Source organism: Rhinocladiella mackenziei, assembly GCF_000835555.1.
Source record: "Rhinocladiella mackenziei CBS 650.93 unplaced genomic scaffold supercont1.2, whole genome shotgun sequence".
In the NCBI taxonomy this organism is placed as follows: domain Eukaryota; kingdom Fungi; phylum Ascomycota; class Eurotiomycetes; order Chaetothyriales; family Herpotrichiellaceae; genus Rhinocladiella; species Rhinocladiella mackenziei.
The window spans coordinates 4,944,167-4,956,177 of record NW_013550603.1 but is presented as its reverse complement, the minus strand read 5'-3'; the positions used below and the strand labels follow the sequence as shown (position 1 = coordinate 4,956,177).

At 47.6% G+C, this 12,011-nt stretch overlaps 4 protein-coding genes across 4 annotated transcripts; 1 reads left to right on the top strand and 3 right to left on the bottom strand.

The window, feature by feature from the left end:
• Positions 1-818: 818 nt before the first annotated feature.
• On the bottom strand, positions 819-1,584 carry Z518_03543 (uncharacterized protein; the record flags this gene model as incomplete). Its single annotated transcript, XM_013420568.1, has 2 exons — positions 819-1,021; positions 1,095-1,584. 2 exons carry the CDS (start codon positions 1,582-1,584, stop codon positions 819-821), a joined length of 693 nt encoding a protein of 230 aa, XP_013276022.1.
• Positions 1,585-4,184: 2,600 nt separating this feature from the next.
• Z518_03542 (uncharacterized protein) lies at positions 4,185-5,321 on the bottom strand (the record flags this gene model as incomplete). The annotated part of the gene is made up of 1 exon (XM_013420567.1): positions 4,185-5,321. The coding sequence occupies one exon, from the start codon at positions 5,319-5,321 to the stop codon at positions 4,185-4,187; it is 1,137 nt and encodes a 378-aa protein (XP_013276021.1).
• A 1,084-nt stretch (positions 5,322-6,405) lies between these two features.
• Positions 6,406-8,650, bottom strand: Z518_03541 (uncharacterized protein; the record flags this gene model as incomplete). Its single annotated transcript, XM_013420566.1, has 7 exons — positions 6,406-6,623; positions 6,676-6,781; positions 7,023-7,662; positions 7,715-7,820; positions 7,896-8,105; positions 8,212-8,281; positions 8,348-8,650. The coding sequence occupies 7 exons, from the start codon at positions 8,648-8,650 to the stop codon at positions 6,406-6,408; spliced, it is 1,653 nt and encodes a 550-aa protein (XP_013276020.1).
• A 1,643-nt stretch (positions 8,651-10,293) lies between these two features.
• Positions 10,294-11,437, top strand: Z518_03540 (uncharacterized protein; the record flags this gene model as incomplete). The annotated part of the gene is made up of 2 exons (XM_013420565.1): positions 10,294-10,932; positions 11,000-11,437. 2 exons carry the CDS (start codon positions 10,294-10,296, stop codon positions 11,435-11,437), a joined length of 1,077 nt encoding a protein of 358 aa, XP_013276019.1.
• Between the last annotated feature and the right edge of the window lie 574 nt (positions 11,438-12,011).

Here is a 12,011-nt window from a genome sequence, read left to right as displayed (position 1 = left end):
AATACAGCATCCACAGCTTTGTCCATTCATAAGTCATTCATGGACTTGATCTGGGGTGGAACATTGAATAGGCCAGGCTCGCTCTTAAGTCGGTTGAGGGACATATCCTGACGAAGGAGGTCAGCGTTACTGGGTGACACGGCGACGTCTTGTTCGGCATAGCACTCAATGTTGGTCGTTTATCTTCAATAGGTACATCAGTGATGATGGCTTGGCATCGGCTTTAGATCACTGAGTTTTCTACCGCGTTACGAGGAAAAGAGGAGGGTTGGCGACCGGATCACACGTTACAGTCTCTTGCAAAGCCGGCTTCACCCATATGCAACTCGAACTATTCTCCGTCCCACTTCAACTGGCAAACCATCAAATACACAAAATATTTATGAAGTTCTAGCCAAATTCTGAAGCCAGAGTTCGTCGGCTGACAATATCTAATAGTAATATACGCCGGGCTCTCTTCAGCTCATCGGACGAGTAAAGGATTTGCTCAGAAGGCACATACCTGTTGTAATGTTGAGAAATTCAATCATGCCAACTTTCTTATGATCAAAAGTATATCTTGGTCAGGATGTCTCTGGCCTAACAAATCTGTCCAGGGAAAATGTGATCGGATACGAGCGACCTTCCGGCCAGTTTTGTGGTTTGCCTTTGTGTGTTCCGAGTATCTTAGTATTGAGTGTAAAATCACATTGAAAAATTCAAATCGATTTCTTAATCGAACCCCACGGGTAACCTCTTGTTTGACTTAGTCTCCGCGGGATCCGAAATCTCCTGGTGCTAGTGTTGGGTCGGCTGGAACTGCCCACACACACGATAGACTAAGGACTATAAATACTCAGTTCCATTCCCCCCTTGTAAGGTAGAGTAACGCTGCGAAACGGTCCTGCAGGGTTTCTCAGGACTTGAATGAGGTCGCCATATCCTTCTGCTGCTTGGATAATATTATCTGTCAAGATGATTGCCCCTCTGCGGAGTCTGGGCATGATTAGTTGTAGTGCTGGCAGTGCGACGTAAGGCCAAACTGCGGAGAAGTGAAAGTTAGAGAGCAAATTCGGTCCAAGCGTGCGCTCCGTTGGAGGAAAGGGGGAACTTACTGTCCAAGAGAACAAAATCCACCGGCTGATCTGACACTCCCAAATCGCCGGTCAATGTATCTCTCAGATCCCCTTCTTTCAAAGTAATGATTTCATCAACCTCGGGACCGGCCCTGTCCCAGTTTTCCCGGGCCACCGCAGCCTTGGAACTCTCCTTTTCGGTCGCGATAACAATAGCCTTTGCGCCATTCTGTGCCTTCGCGTTCTCTGCTACGGCCAAGGCAAGATAGATCGTACTGATGCCAACCGTCTTGGCACCTATTCCGAGGAGAAGTGTATAGGCGAAGTGGCATTTGTCTTCATCGAGGGCAATAAACTTATCAACCATAAGCGTATCAATATCAGCTTTTGCACCTTCCGGGTCAGTTAGAAATTTGTCCCGGATGGCTTGCCACTGATGGAGCGGAATTGCGGCTTCCTGCGTTGCGGACTGCTCGTGAAGACTTTTGAGCAGTTCCTGCACATGCGTAGGGATTCTAGCAAGCGCCATGATGGAGTAAAACTGGTTCTCAGATAGGTGGTGCTACTACCTTCTAAGACTGCTGCGGGTAAAAAGGACCTTAAAGTACCAAGCTTCTTTGACGTGTCAAATCCGGCCGAGCCTTTTTCTCCAGAGGAAATTCGGGGACTTCTTGGCGAACGCCCTATCTCAATCTGTGTATCGACATCGGGGGCGAAATAATACCTCATTTTTGGTACCTAGTCAAAACTAAACGTACCGGCTACTCATTGGCCGAACCCTGGTACAAGCGATTAGCCCTATTAATATCTTTTATCTAATCAGATCCGACATCTCTCGATACGAAGCAGTCCGAGGACTCCGGTCTGGGCATGGACTTGCATTGGGTCGGCATCCATCTCCAGACATTGCCATTCTGCGGTTTCGCGCCAGAGCAAATCATCGAGACGAGACCTTTTGCACCTAGATAGGGAACACTATCTCGAGTTACCTTTTATCTTCCCAAAACTGTAGCGAAAATGTCCATCCACGAAAGAATTGTTGAGAGAATGGAAGCAGGAATGCATGCGCATTGGGCTATGGAGGCTTGCCTATCTGACTATCTAAGGATAATGAGCGACTTTAAATACACAGTTACTCGTCTAGGCTGCCGTAGGCAGCTGTAGGCAGTCGTAGGCTATAGTATAGGTATGAGTATAGTTTGGACAATGTCAACAAGAATGACTACAATGAGTTTCGATCGAGTTTCACCATTAAACACATTGACACAGACTCTGGAAGAACCCTCAGGTAAGATCCCGATATCATGGCCTTTGCATCGGCGCGAACAAGATAAGATCGAAGCGAGAGTGTGCATAAGGATGTAAACCTCATCCCCATGAATAAACAGGAAATATCAGGTCAAAATCCACAATCCGTGGCTTCATCTCAATCCTGTCAATAGTCACGGCTCCACACCAAGCGGCTCGGGACCCCATGTTTGGACTAAGTTTAATATGATAAAATTTGGTATGAGCCATCCTCGGGTCTGTTGCCCACGTGATCAGTAGCCGAACTGATTTCGTCGAATCTGAACTTCGAGACGCTGGTTTCTCGGGTCGTATCCTTAACCCTACCTCGGCCGAGTTCCAGCCTCGAAGAAGTGTTGTCTACCATTTACTCACAACATGACTCTCTATCCTATTCGACAGGTATCCACTTTCAGGAGAAGTACCGGCGAGAAATACATGATGTCCTCCACCTGAATTCAAAACTGGACGCATTCCTCGAGTCTATCCCGGATCACTTGAAATCCCATAAGCATTTCGAGAGCAGTGACCACAGGGCTAGAACCACTGTTCTGCAGGCAAAAGTCCTTCATTCCAGGTATGTGTCAGACAAGACCTCTTTCGTTTCCGTCTGAAGACGTCGGGGTTGACTATTGATAAGATTCCATTATATTCGTCTCCTTGTACTTCGACCGGTAGTACTTATGGCACTTCACAATTGAGATGTATTGAATGCTTTGCTTGTTTGGCAACTGGTTCTACCGGAATGCCAATGTATATACGCGTTTGGTTAACCCCTTTTCTCCCCTATATCCTGCATAGGGGTGTTAACCCTTTTCCAAGTAAAGGGGTACTCCCTATTGCTCAACAGCTTCTCCTCCAGTGGAGTGCAGTAAGAACATGTCGAACAAGGTTTGCATTTGTAAATGGCCTGACAAGTGAACAACCAATCGTACGAAGGAGCCGGATAATTGTAGTTCTGCCATGAGGCCAATGGGTTGACGTCGAACAGGATGTGGCAATATGTTCAGCTGGTTGCTAGTCGCTACGGTGCCAAGCCAACTACTTCAACAGGAGCCTAGGAGGCCAAAGGGTTGCGAGCTAGGTGCTACGTAGCGGTAGAGAACCACTATTTATGCTCAGGGTTGGCTGTCATATTGGTATTACATGATGTCATCACGTGCCTGGCTACTATAACGAGGAGCATATTGCCTTGGAGGTTCCTCAGAGGGTGATTAGCTGATGTCATATTGACTGCCTCGCTGTCATTTAGATTGTTGCCTAGCTCCTACTGCCTTTGTGTCATTACGGTTCCACCCTGAGGCACTCTAACACAAGTATATAGGGGCTCTCGTTGTCTACTCAGTTGACAAAAGACAGAGCTTTCAATATATCCGAAGTTGCGTTCACCCACCGAGCAAAGAACATCGCTCTGTCCCCTTCCACCGCACCTGCCACTATGGCGTCGTCCGCCACTCAGTCTGCAACATCGTAAGAAATCAGTTTAATTCGAACATTGCAGTCTCATTTATGAAGGTCTCTATAAGTAGCTATGTATGTAATAATCCATGGGCAATCCCACCGAAAAAGGGAGTTCCGTTTCCCAACTTGATTAACTGTTGCGTTGACGTAGAGATTTGTTGTGCACGGGCAAACCTTCATTGTTTCGGAAGAGTATGTTGTGGGAGATGCTTTGGTATCGAGCCTCTTTATCCAGTATTGATGATGTACCCATTGCCATTGATGAGAACCGGTCCAGTACTGTCCTGCGAATACCTCTATGCGGCTCGAAGTTAGACATGCTAAATGGGATGCTCGCAAAAAGAGAGAGGCTCAACCGCTTGTCACTTCATCGCCCACACATTAACCGACAAGTCTCACGATTCGGTCTCGCGAGATAGAGCCGCTAGACCGTGGCCAATGACTTGCGTCGGCGTCGGTTTGAGCCCAGCGACCCACCAAGTCATTGCCAAAGATCTGGAAATGGTCGAAATGGAGAGTGTCCTGCAGTAGCCGCAATTTGGCAAGTGTGTACCGTCGCGCCTTGGTGGCTCTCAGTTCTGGGGCGATTATGCCGAGAGGGAATAGCAAGGCGCTATTGAAGGGTGAAGAATCCGGTAGACGCTTCAGCAAGCTTATGGCGGAGCCGGTGAGACGTCCAATTTCTTCGTGAGCAACAAACGGCGGAAAGGCTCTGGTAGTCAATGTGTCTGACAATTTAGGACGATCTCGCAATTGCTGGAAGAAGTATATTTTGCCTGCAGCACGATAGAGCTCGCGCACAACAACTTCCTGTTCCCACTCTTCATCCAGGCTGGCAAAACTGTCGTCTGACAAGTTTTGTTGCCTAGGGCTCGAGATCGACGGTTGTCCCCTTGACTCTTTTGTGGTGGTGCTGAAACTCGGGATGAAATCAAGATCTCCTGCCCATCGATCTATCTCTATAGAGCTTACGTCTTCAACACGATTGCTGATGCGAGATAGTAGAGCAAGGAAATTTTGTGTTGGAGGAGACGGCCCATTAGCCGAATGTTCGAAACTGTCATGCCCCGTGGATATCGGTTGTCGGCTCCCGATAGATGCCAGAAGCCGGTTATAAGTGAATAGGCTGCGGAGGAAAACATAGATGGGCGGCCGCGATGCGATGTCAGTGTAGGAACCAAACGTTTCTTCAAAGGCAAAATATTCCTGGGCGAAGTCCAGATACGGCCGAATAGAATCGTAGGCTTGACCGGATAGCTTGGCAAATAGAATTATAAGGATCGCCGTGGTGGTAAGACATAGCTTGTCGTCTTCATCAAGGACCAACATAGCACCAGGAAAGCTGAAATTATACCCACGAATTTCTCGAGACTGGAGCATGTCATTCTGCCATTGTGAGCTCGCTTGGGTCGATATCTCAACGCAGCCTTGCAGCGCTTGTTTTCGCAGACGCCAAATCTCTGCGCCTATATTCCAATTGTCGCTGGATTGTTCCTGGAGGCCGGCCAGAGCTAACATCGCGCACTTGACTGGCCGATGCCGGAATGCAACTGGGATAAGGCAGGATAGAAAGGGGTTGTTGGCATCTGAACACGTCGGATACGTTCTCGAAAAGCGGTTCACATAGTAATCCCACAACTTCGGCTCCCAGTCAGTAACAGGACTACCCTCAGGGAAAGCCAAGAGCGCCGTCCGCTGATTTGGGCTAGTCGCTATAATATCCAAACATCTTTTGCTGTGCTATTTTTTGAGTCAGTGCCACTGTCTAAGGGGACAACAGCGTTTTACATGGATCTCACACTCAGAAGCCCTGGGTCGCACGCCTCGACATCCTTTCCTCTCGCGTCCAGGCTTAGGCCGTCGTTTTCTAAATCAATGCGCTGTCGTCTTGCTGGTCCTCGGCGTCTGATGCCTTCTCGTATTGGGTCTTCCTCCCAGAGAAGTCGTGACTTATACCCTTCACAAACGAGTCCCAGTCGGCCACACTGTTGACAGGAAGGTCGCGCAAGGTCACACTTTTTCTTTCTTGACTCGAGCCAGCGCTCTCAGCATTCGCTTGCAAGCACACCAACTTATATCAGGAGAGAGCTACTCACCTTCGCTTACATGTCACACACCCATCTCTTGATCGTTGGAATCCCATCATCTGTTTGGGATCTGTTTCAAGACTATGCTTTTGCGTCGGAAACAGATGGACAAGAGGTTATCTATCACTTGCTGCCCTTGGAAATACAATTTCCAATGGCCGATAGCGAATTTTTGGGCTTTTATTTCGTAGAGGTGGTACAGAATCAGAGATAAGAAGTGCGGAGAAGCTCGGCAAGTCAGACAGATAAGTTAGTTATCAGTCATGGCCAGTTTTATTTCACTCAGTATCTATGATAGCGCCCAGACGGCACTCAGGCACCGTCAGACAAATATATATATTCTGCAAACTGAAACGGGGAATGTTCATGTCATCTACTGATCCTTTTCCCTATGTTTAATCCTAGCAGCATCCTAACAACATTATTGCCTCGTACATATCGAAGAACATGTGCATGGCCAACATTGTGTCATATCATTTGGACCTGCCCTATATACTCTTCGATGAGAGAGAAGACTACGCTGCTGCACGTCCGCGCATCTCGTACGGGAGGATTGCAAATACCACTCCAGCTACAATGAACAGCCCCGCCGAAACCCAGATTGGGGAATTATTTACACCAACATAGGCTGCAATGAACGGGGCTGCCAACCCAGAAAACCGATTGAACACGGCAACGAGACCGTTTCCTGAGCCACGAATTGGCGCAGGAAAGAGTTCAGGAGTATAGGAATCTTAGAGGAAGGTTAGCTAGCGTGGGAACATAATGAGGTGTTCGAGGCTTACAGAGAATACCATACACAATGTTCTGGAAGAACGAGATTGCACACGAAAACCCGAGGATTGCACTGGAGCTGTTGGCTCGAGTATACAAGAACAAGAAGACGCCAGTCTAGAAAGTCCGAGGGAAGTCAGCGTTGTTAACTCGGGCTAAGAGAGGATGAGAACCAATATCTCAAGGGATGGCCTGGTATTTAAGGTAGGGACTCCTTCAGAAAATCGGCACTGCCATGACAGACACTATGATATCGATTCATAGCATCTACATTGCCAGCAGCCTCCTGACGGCCCGTTCTAGAAATACCAGTCGCTGACGTGGACACCGATTAACCGTAGGGAATAGAATGACTTACAAGAATACACGAGAGCACACCCACTCCTTTCCGGCCGATACGTCTAACATCGACGGCAAGACCGGCAATTATGGACCCAGGTATACCGCAGACAGCTTGGATGCAGTATGTCCTGTAAGTGCTGTTGATGGTGTTGTTTCCCGAGGTGACGCCCTTATCAGCAAGGTAGAGTGGAATGAACGAGTTGTAGAGTGGGTAGGCCATGCCGATCATGCACCAGAGAAGAATCATACAGATTGTCGAGAAAGCCATCTTGGGAGTCGAGAAAAGGCCTTTCAACTTCTGTGGCTCAAACTTGGCCAAATTGCTTCTGATGACGCTTTTCGCCGTCAACTGATGAGCTGAGCTGCTCTCGGATGCCACCTCTCTGTCGATTTGCTCAAAATGGTCAATTGTGAGCCAGGATGTGGCCCCATTGTATGCGGCGATCTTATGTATGACCTCGACAACCTTGGCATCTCTCCCTCTACCTAAGAGATACTTTGGGCTTTCATGTAGTGGGAAAACAAATCGGCCGACGAACATAGCAAAGTTGATGCCTCCGTAGGTCCATAAAGCATACCTCCAGCCAAGATTTTGGTGATAGCCGCATTCACCTGCAGGTGTGGAAGTCGGGCAAGAATAGTTTGCAACAAGTGGCCTACAGATAAGTTAGTAGAGCGGGCCTCGTCTCTTAAGGTTGCGTCTCTCACCATGCTATCAAGACGGCTACGGCTTGCCCAACTGACCAAAATGCTGACTGCATTGTCAAGAGGTATTGGTGAGAAGCGGGAATGAGCTCCAAGAAGATGGCAGAATCTGCACCAAGACAGTAATTAGTCCCTTGAGGTCTGAACTGTACGTCAATTTCGAGTCCGATTGTCATATACATACCCACTGGCTGGTTTCCACCCGTAGCAAGTCCAACGATCGCACACAAAGTTGTGATAGCGGTGAAATTGGGCGAACCCGCAGCTATTAGCCCAGCCACGGAAGAAAGACCGAGTGTAATGTTGAAGGCTGGCTTCCGACCAATATAATCTGCCGTGATCGGCCAAAGTGAGGATCCAAGCACCAATCCCACATATTTTCCTACAGTGAGGACTATTATCTCCTGATTAGCAACAAAGTCCAGATTTATCCCGGGGAGAGATTATATATGAAGGAATAGTTTAGGGAGAGGAGGTCGAGTCTTTGAAAGAAACCTTACATGCTATGCGCTTAACCACGAATTCAGCCTTCACAAATGGACTAATAATCGTGATTGCCTGTAGCCAGAACTGAGAAAAAGAGAGTTGTATTAGTACCAACACGACCTCTCTATTAGATGAACACTTGCAACTCACGTTGTCTATGTACCACCCGAAGCCGGTAAGTAATGCAGTCAGCCATTGGTACTTGCCCATGCCCAGATCAAGGATTGCTTGGTTCAAGAGCACAATTTTGGCTTCATACACCTTATCTGTGCCTGGTTGAATGGTCGTGATATCGATTTCGTCGCCAACTCGGTTTCGATAACGAATATCGCCTTGCTTCTCGTTCATACTGTCCACAGTCGTAGTTTGTGCGATGGGTCCGACAACACTGTCCTCCTTGACGTCTTTGAGCTCTTTCTGGGTGATGGCTTTGGTATCATTTTCGGAGGACATCTCCACGCAAAACTTCGTAGCGGAAGGTTCGTTTTGGTGAATGGGATTCTTTATGGAGAATGAGGGCAGTCTGGTCTCCTCGTGTTTGAGACTTCAAAGACTATCTGGGCACTGGGTTGCGGTATCCTCACGTAAGGCCTCGAATAGCTAGATTATATCCTGTTTTGCCTTTCCTGGATCTTTTCATCCTTTTGGGCTACATCTGATCTTCAAAAGATAACGAGGTGTAGAATGCCGATTCTTACTGTGTCTGGGATCTTGGTGATACGCATGCACGGGGGATTTAGTTAGGATGGAGTGACTAGTCGATGCGACGTTATCAGATGGCTGTTTGTCGGCGGCTCGTATATGAAGCTTTTGGTTTAGCGTCGTGGCTTGCATTTAGCAAACTGGAACCACTCATGTACGGGATATTACACATTGCTTGTTCCCTTTGCTGCGCCACTCTGCTTAGCTAGGTTTTCTTGGTCTTTGCCAATGGCGCTCCATATCTCTACTAAGCTTCTCCTGGTTCCCGTGATTGGATCTGTGGCCGGTACGGCTTCCTGAGCCAATGTCTCCAATCTCGGCTCGTCCCGACAATATTTCATTTTTCCAAGATAATTGGCAAGTCACCCAAGACAAGCAGGCGGGTAGTATACCTACTTTGGGATAAAATCCAAGATAACGATAATCGTCCTGCCACTGAACGGAGCGATGCGGCCACCCAGCTGGAAGAACTATAACGTCGCCTGTCTTGACTTCTACAATATGTTTTGTGCGGTATTCCTCGGCCTCTGGATTCGATCCTCTGGATGACAAAGATGTTCCTTTGCACACGGTTGAAGGCAGTGAACCAGATGTTCAGCTATTGGTGATTAATTTGGTGTCCTCACTTACCGTACATTTCGTGTATGTTAGGATGAAAATGATAACTGGGTTTTGTACCCTAGACTCCTTTGAGCCCAATCGTGTCAACCTTTCTCCGGCGAATATATCTCTATGTTGTCGAATCTCAGCCCGCACTTCGCACTCAGACTCACTCCAAGTGTCCATTCGTTTGCCTCAATCTGCTGTTGAATTGCACCCTCCTCATATGGTTCGACTAGAGCTTTTCGATAGATGAGAACTGGAAATCGACTATTGGTTCGTCCGCAGAAGCATACTTGATAGATGTCTCGAGGGAAAGTCAAACTAGAACTCCACTAGAGCGGAGGACCCTGGAAGATGAGCCGTCTACCCGGCTACTCGATGGCACTGAAAGATACTTCTATCAAACAACAAGTCCTTCCAGCTTCAAATAACTATGAAAAGATATGGCGCCCCGCTTTGAGAAACCGGAAATGAGGGCGGGCGCATAGTATACCCCAAACAGGACTAGTTGCCTACTTTTGCGGAGTCATCCTTGAAACGCCATCACCAAAAAAAGGAAAAGTTGACACATTGGGTTTCCCCCTTGGAGAATTGACAGAGAAAAGGAACTATATATACTGCTAAGATTTGTCAAGGACTGTACGGAAATGATGTACATATCAAGCCCCTTTTTTCATCAACGGCAGCGACGACATTCAACTTCGATTTACAATCTTGGAACCGCAATGTCTCCAGGATTAGTGGAACCTTCTTCACAAGACCAGTCATGGTCAAATACAAAGTCGAGCAATATGAATGCTTCGAAATTGTTTGACCCTGCGAGACATCTCGCCTATCAACGCCCAACAGCAATTCACACACTGGAAGACTTCCATTTACCGCCATCCCCAATTTCTCCAATTGCCTCAACCGAACCATTCCCTTTACTCTCGGAAGAAGCTATCCTCCAACATCGTCGAGAATTATTTTCTAAGGATGTGCTGGATAACTGTCTGTACTACACTCGGCCCGGGTCTGTACAGCTTCGAGGCATGGCACCCCGATACACTCCGTTCATATATCAGTTCTGGACGTCACCCGAAGTCCTCAAAATCGTGAGTGAACTCGCTGGAGTTGACCTCGTGCCAGTCATGGATTATGAGATCTGTCACACCAACGTACAGCTGGGTCCAGATGGGATCGAGGGCGTCAGACATACTCCTATTGTCCCGCCTCAGGCTCCCGAAGATACGACTGAGGGGGCTTCTACAAACCTGACCAAAGTTGGAGGCGCAGTCAAACCAGCCAAAGAGGCTATTGTACCTTGGCATCGAGATTCGCACCCATTTGTGTGCGTTGTTATGTTGTCGGATGCTAGGTATATGACGGATGGAGAAACCGAGATCCAGTGCGGTGATGGTCGAACCACCAAAGTTCGTTCTCCTCAGATGGTCAGTTGCTAGCCCGGAGCACATGCTGACATAGATTTGGATGAGGCTGACCATTGGTTGTGTCTAGGGTGGTGCTGTCATTCTGCAGGGCAGACAAATATCTCACATCGCGATCCCTGCCGGTAATATGCCAGAACGTATTACAATTGTCTGCTCATTCCGTCCACGATCTCCAGAGCTCCTAGATGATTCTTCTAACATGAATGTTCGCACCAAGTCACGTCTACCAGAATTATACTACCAGTGGACTAGCTACCGTTTGCATCTATTGAGCAGGAGATTTCGCATCGAGGCAGACAAACTCGATGCCAAGTATCAGAAAACCATTGAAGAAACCGACAGTGGCAAGCCAGGTGATTGCCGGGATGACATTGTCGACGTTGAGAAGCTTGGGCAGTGGATGGATGCTCAGATAAGATACATGAAGCAGACTTTATACGAAATGCGAGAGGTTACCCCTGAGGATAACATCAACAAGAATGAGATCCCTAATGTTCAATTTTAAGGGAAAAGTGGACTGCTTAGTGTTACCAATACTATCACTCAAGATATAACCTACCTTATATATTGATTACACCGGATGGCTATTCCCTTCTATACGACTCTGTTGAACAAACGATAACCTATCGTTCATGGCCAACCTACTCATTTTGTAACATTCAACTCCTGGCGTGTAACACCATTGACAGGCAACAGCGCCAGCATACACCTCGTAGATAGATATGCACAGTATATGGGCTCTATCCCACACTCAATTGAAGAGCCCAGAGCATTCAATACAGCTCGAGTTGCACCCAGTTTGACCAACTCAATCCTCATACGAACTTTCAATCTTGGTTCTGCCGCCCTCCTCAAGTTCCATATATTAAAAGCCTTCCACCATCATCATCTTTTCATGTGATGTCACATGTGGTCTGGCGCAATGAAGTTGCACTTGACCTTGCAACTACATGAAGCTGTAACAACGATACCAACGAAGGGTAAGGGTCTGTCACGAGGGGTGTAGGGAGAAGGATCACAAATCGTTGCGAGCGTACAAGGTAGGGTGTGGAATGGTAATGTACTGAAACCTGTCTCTA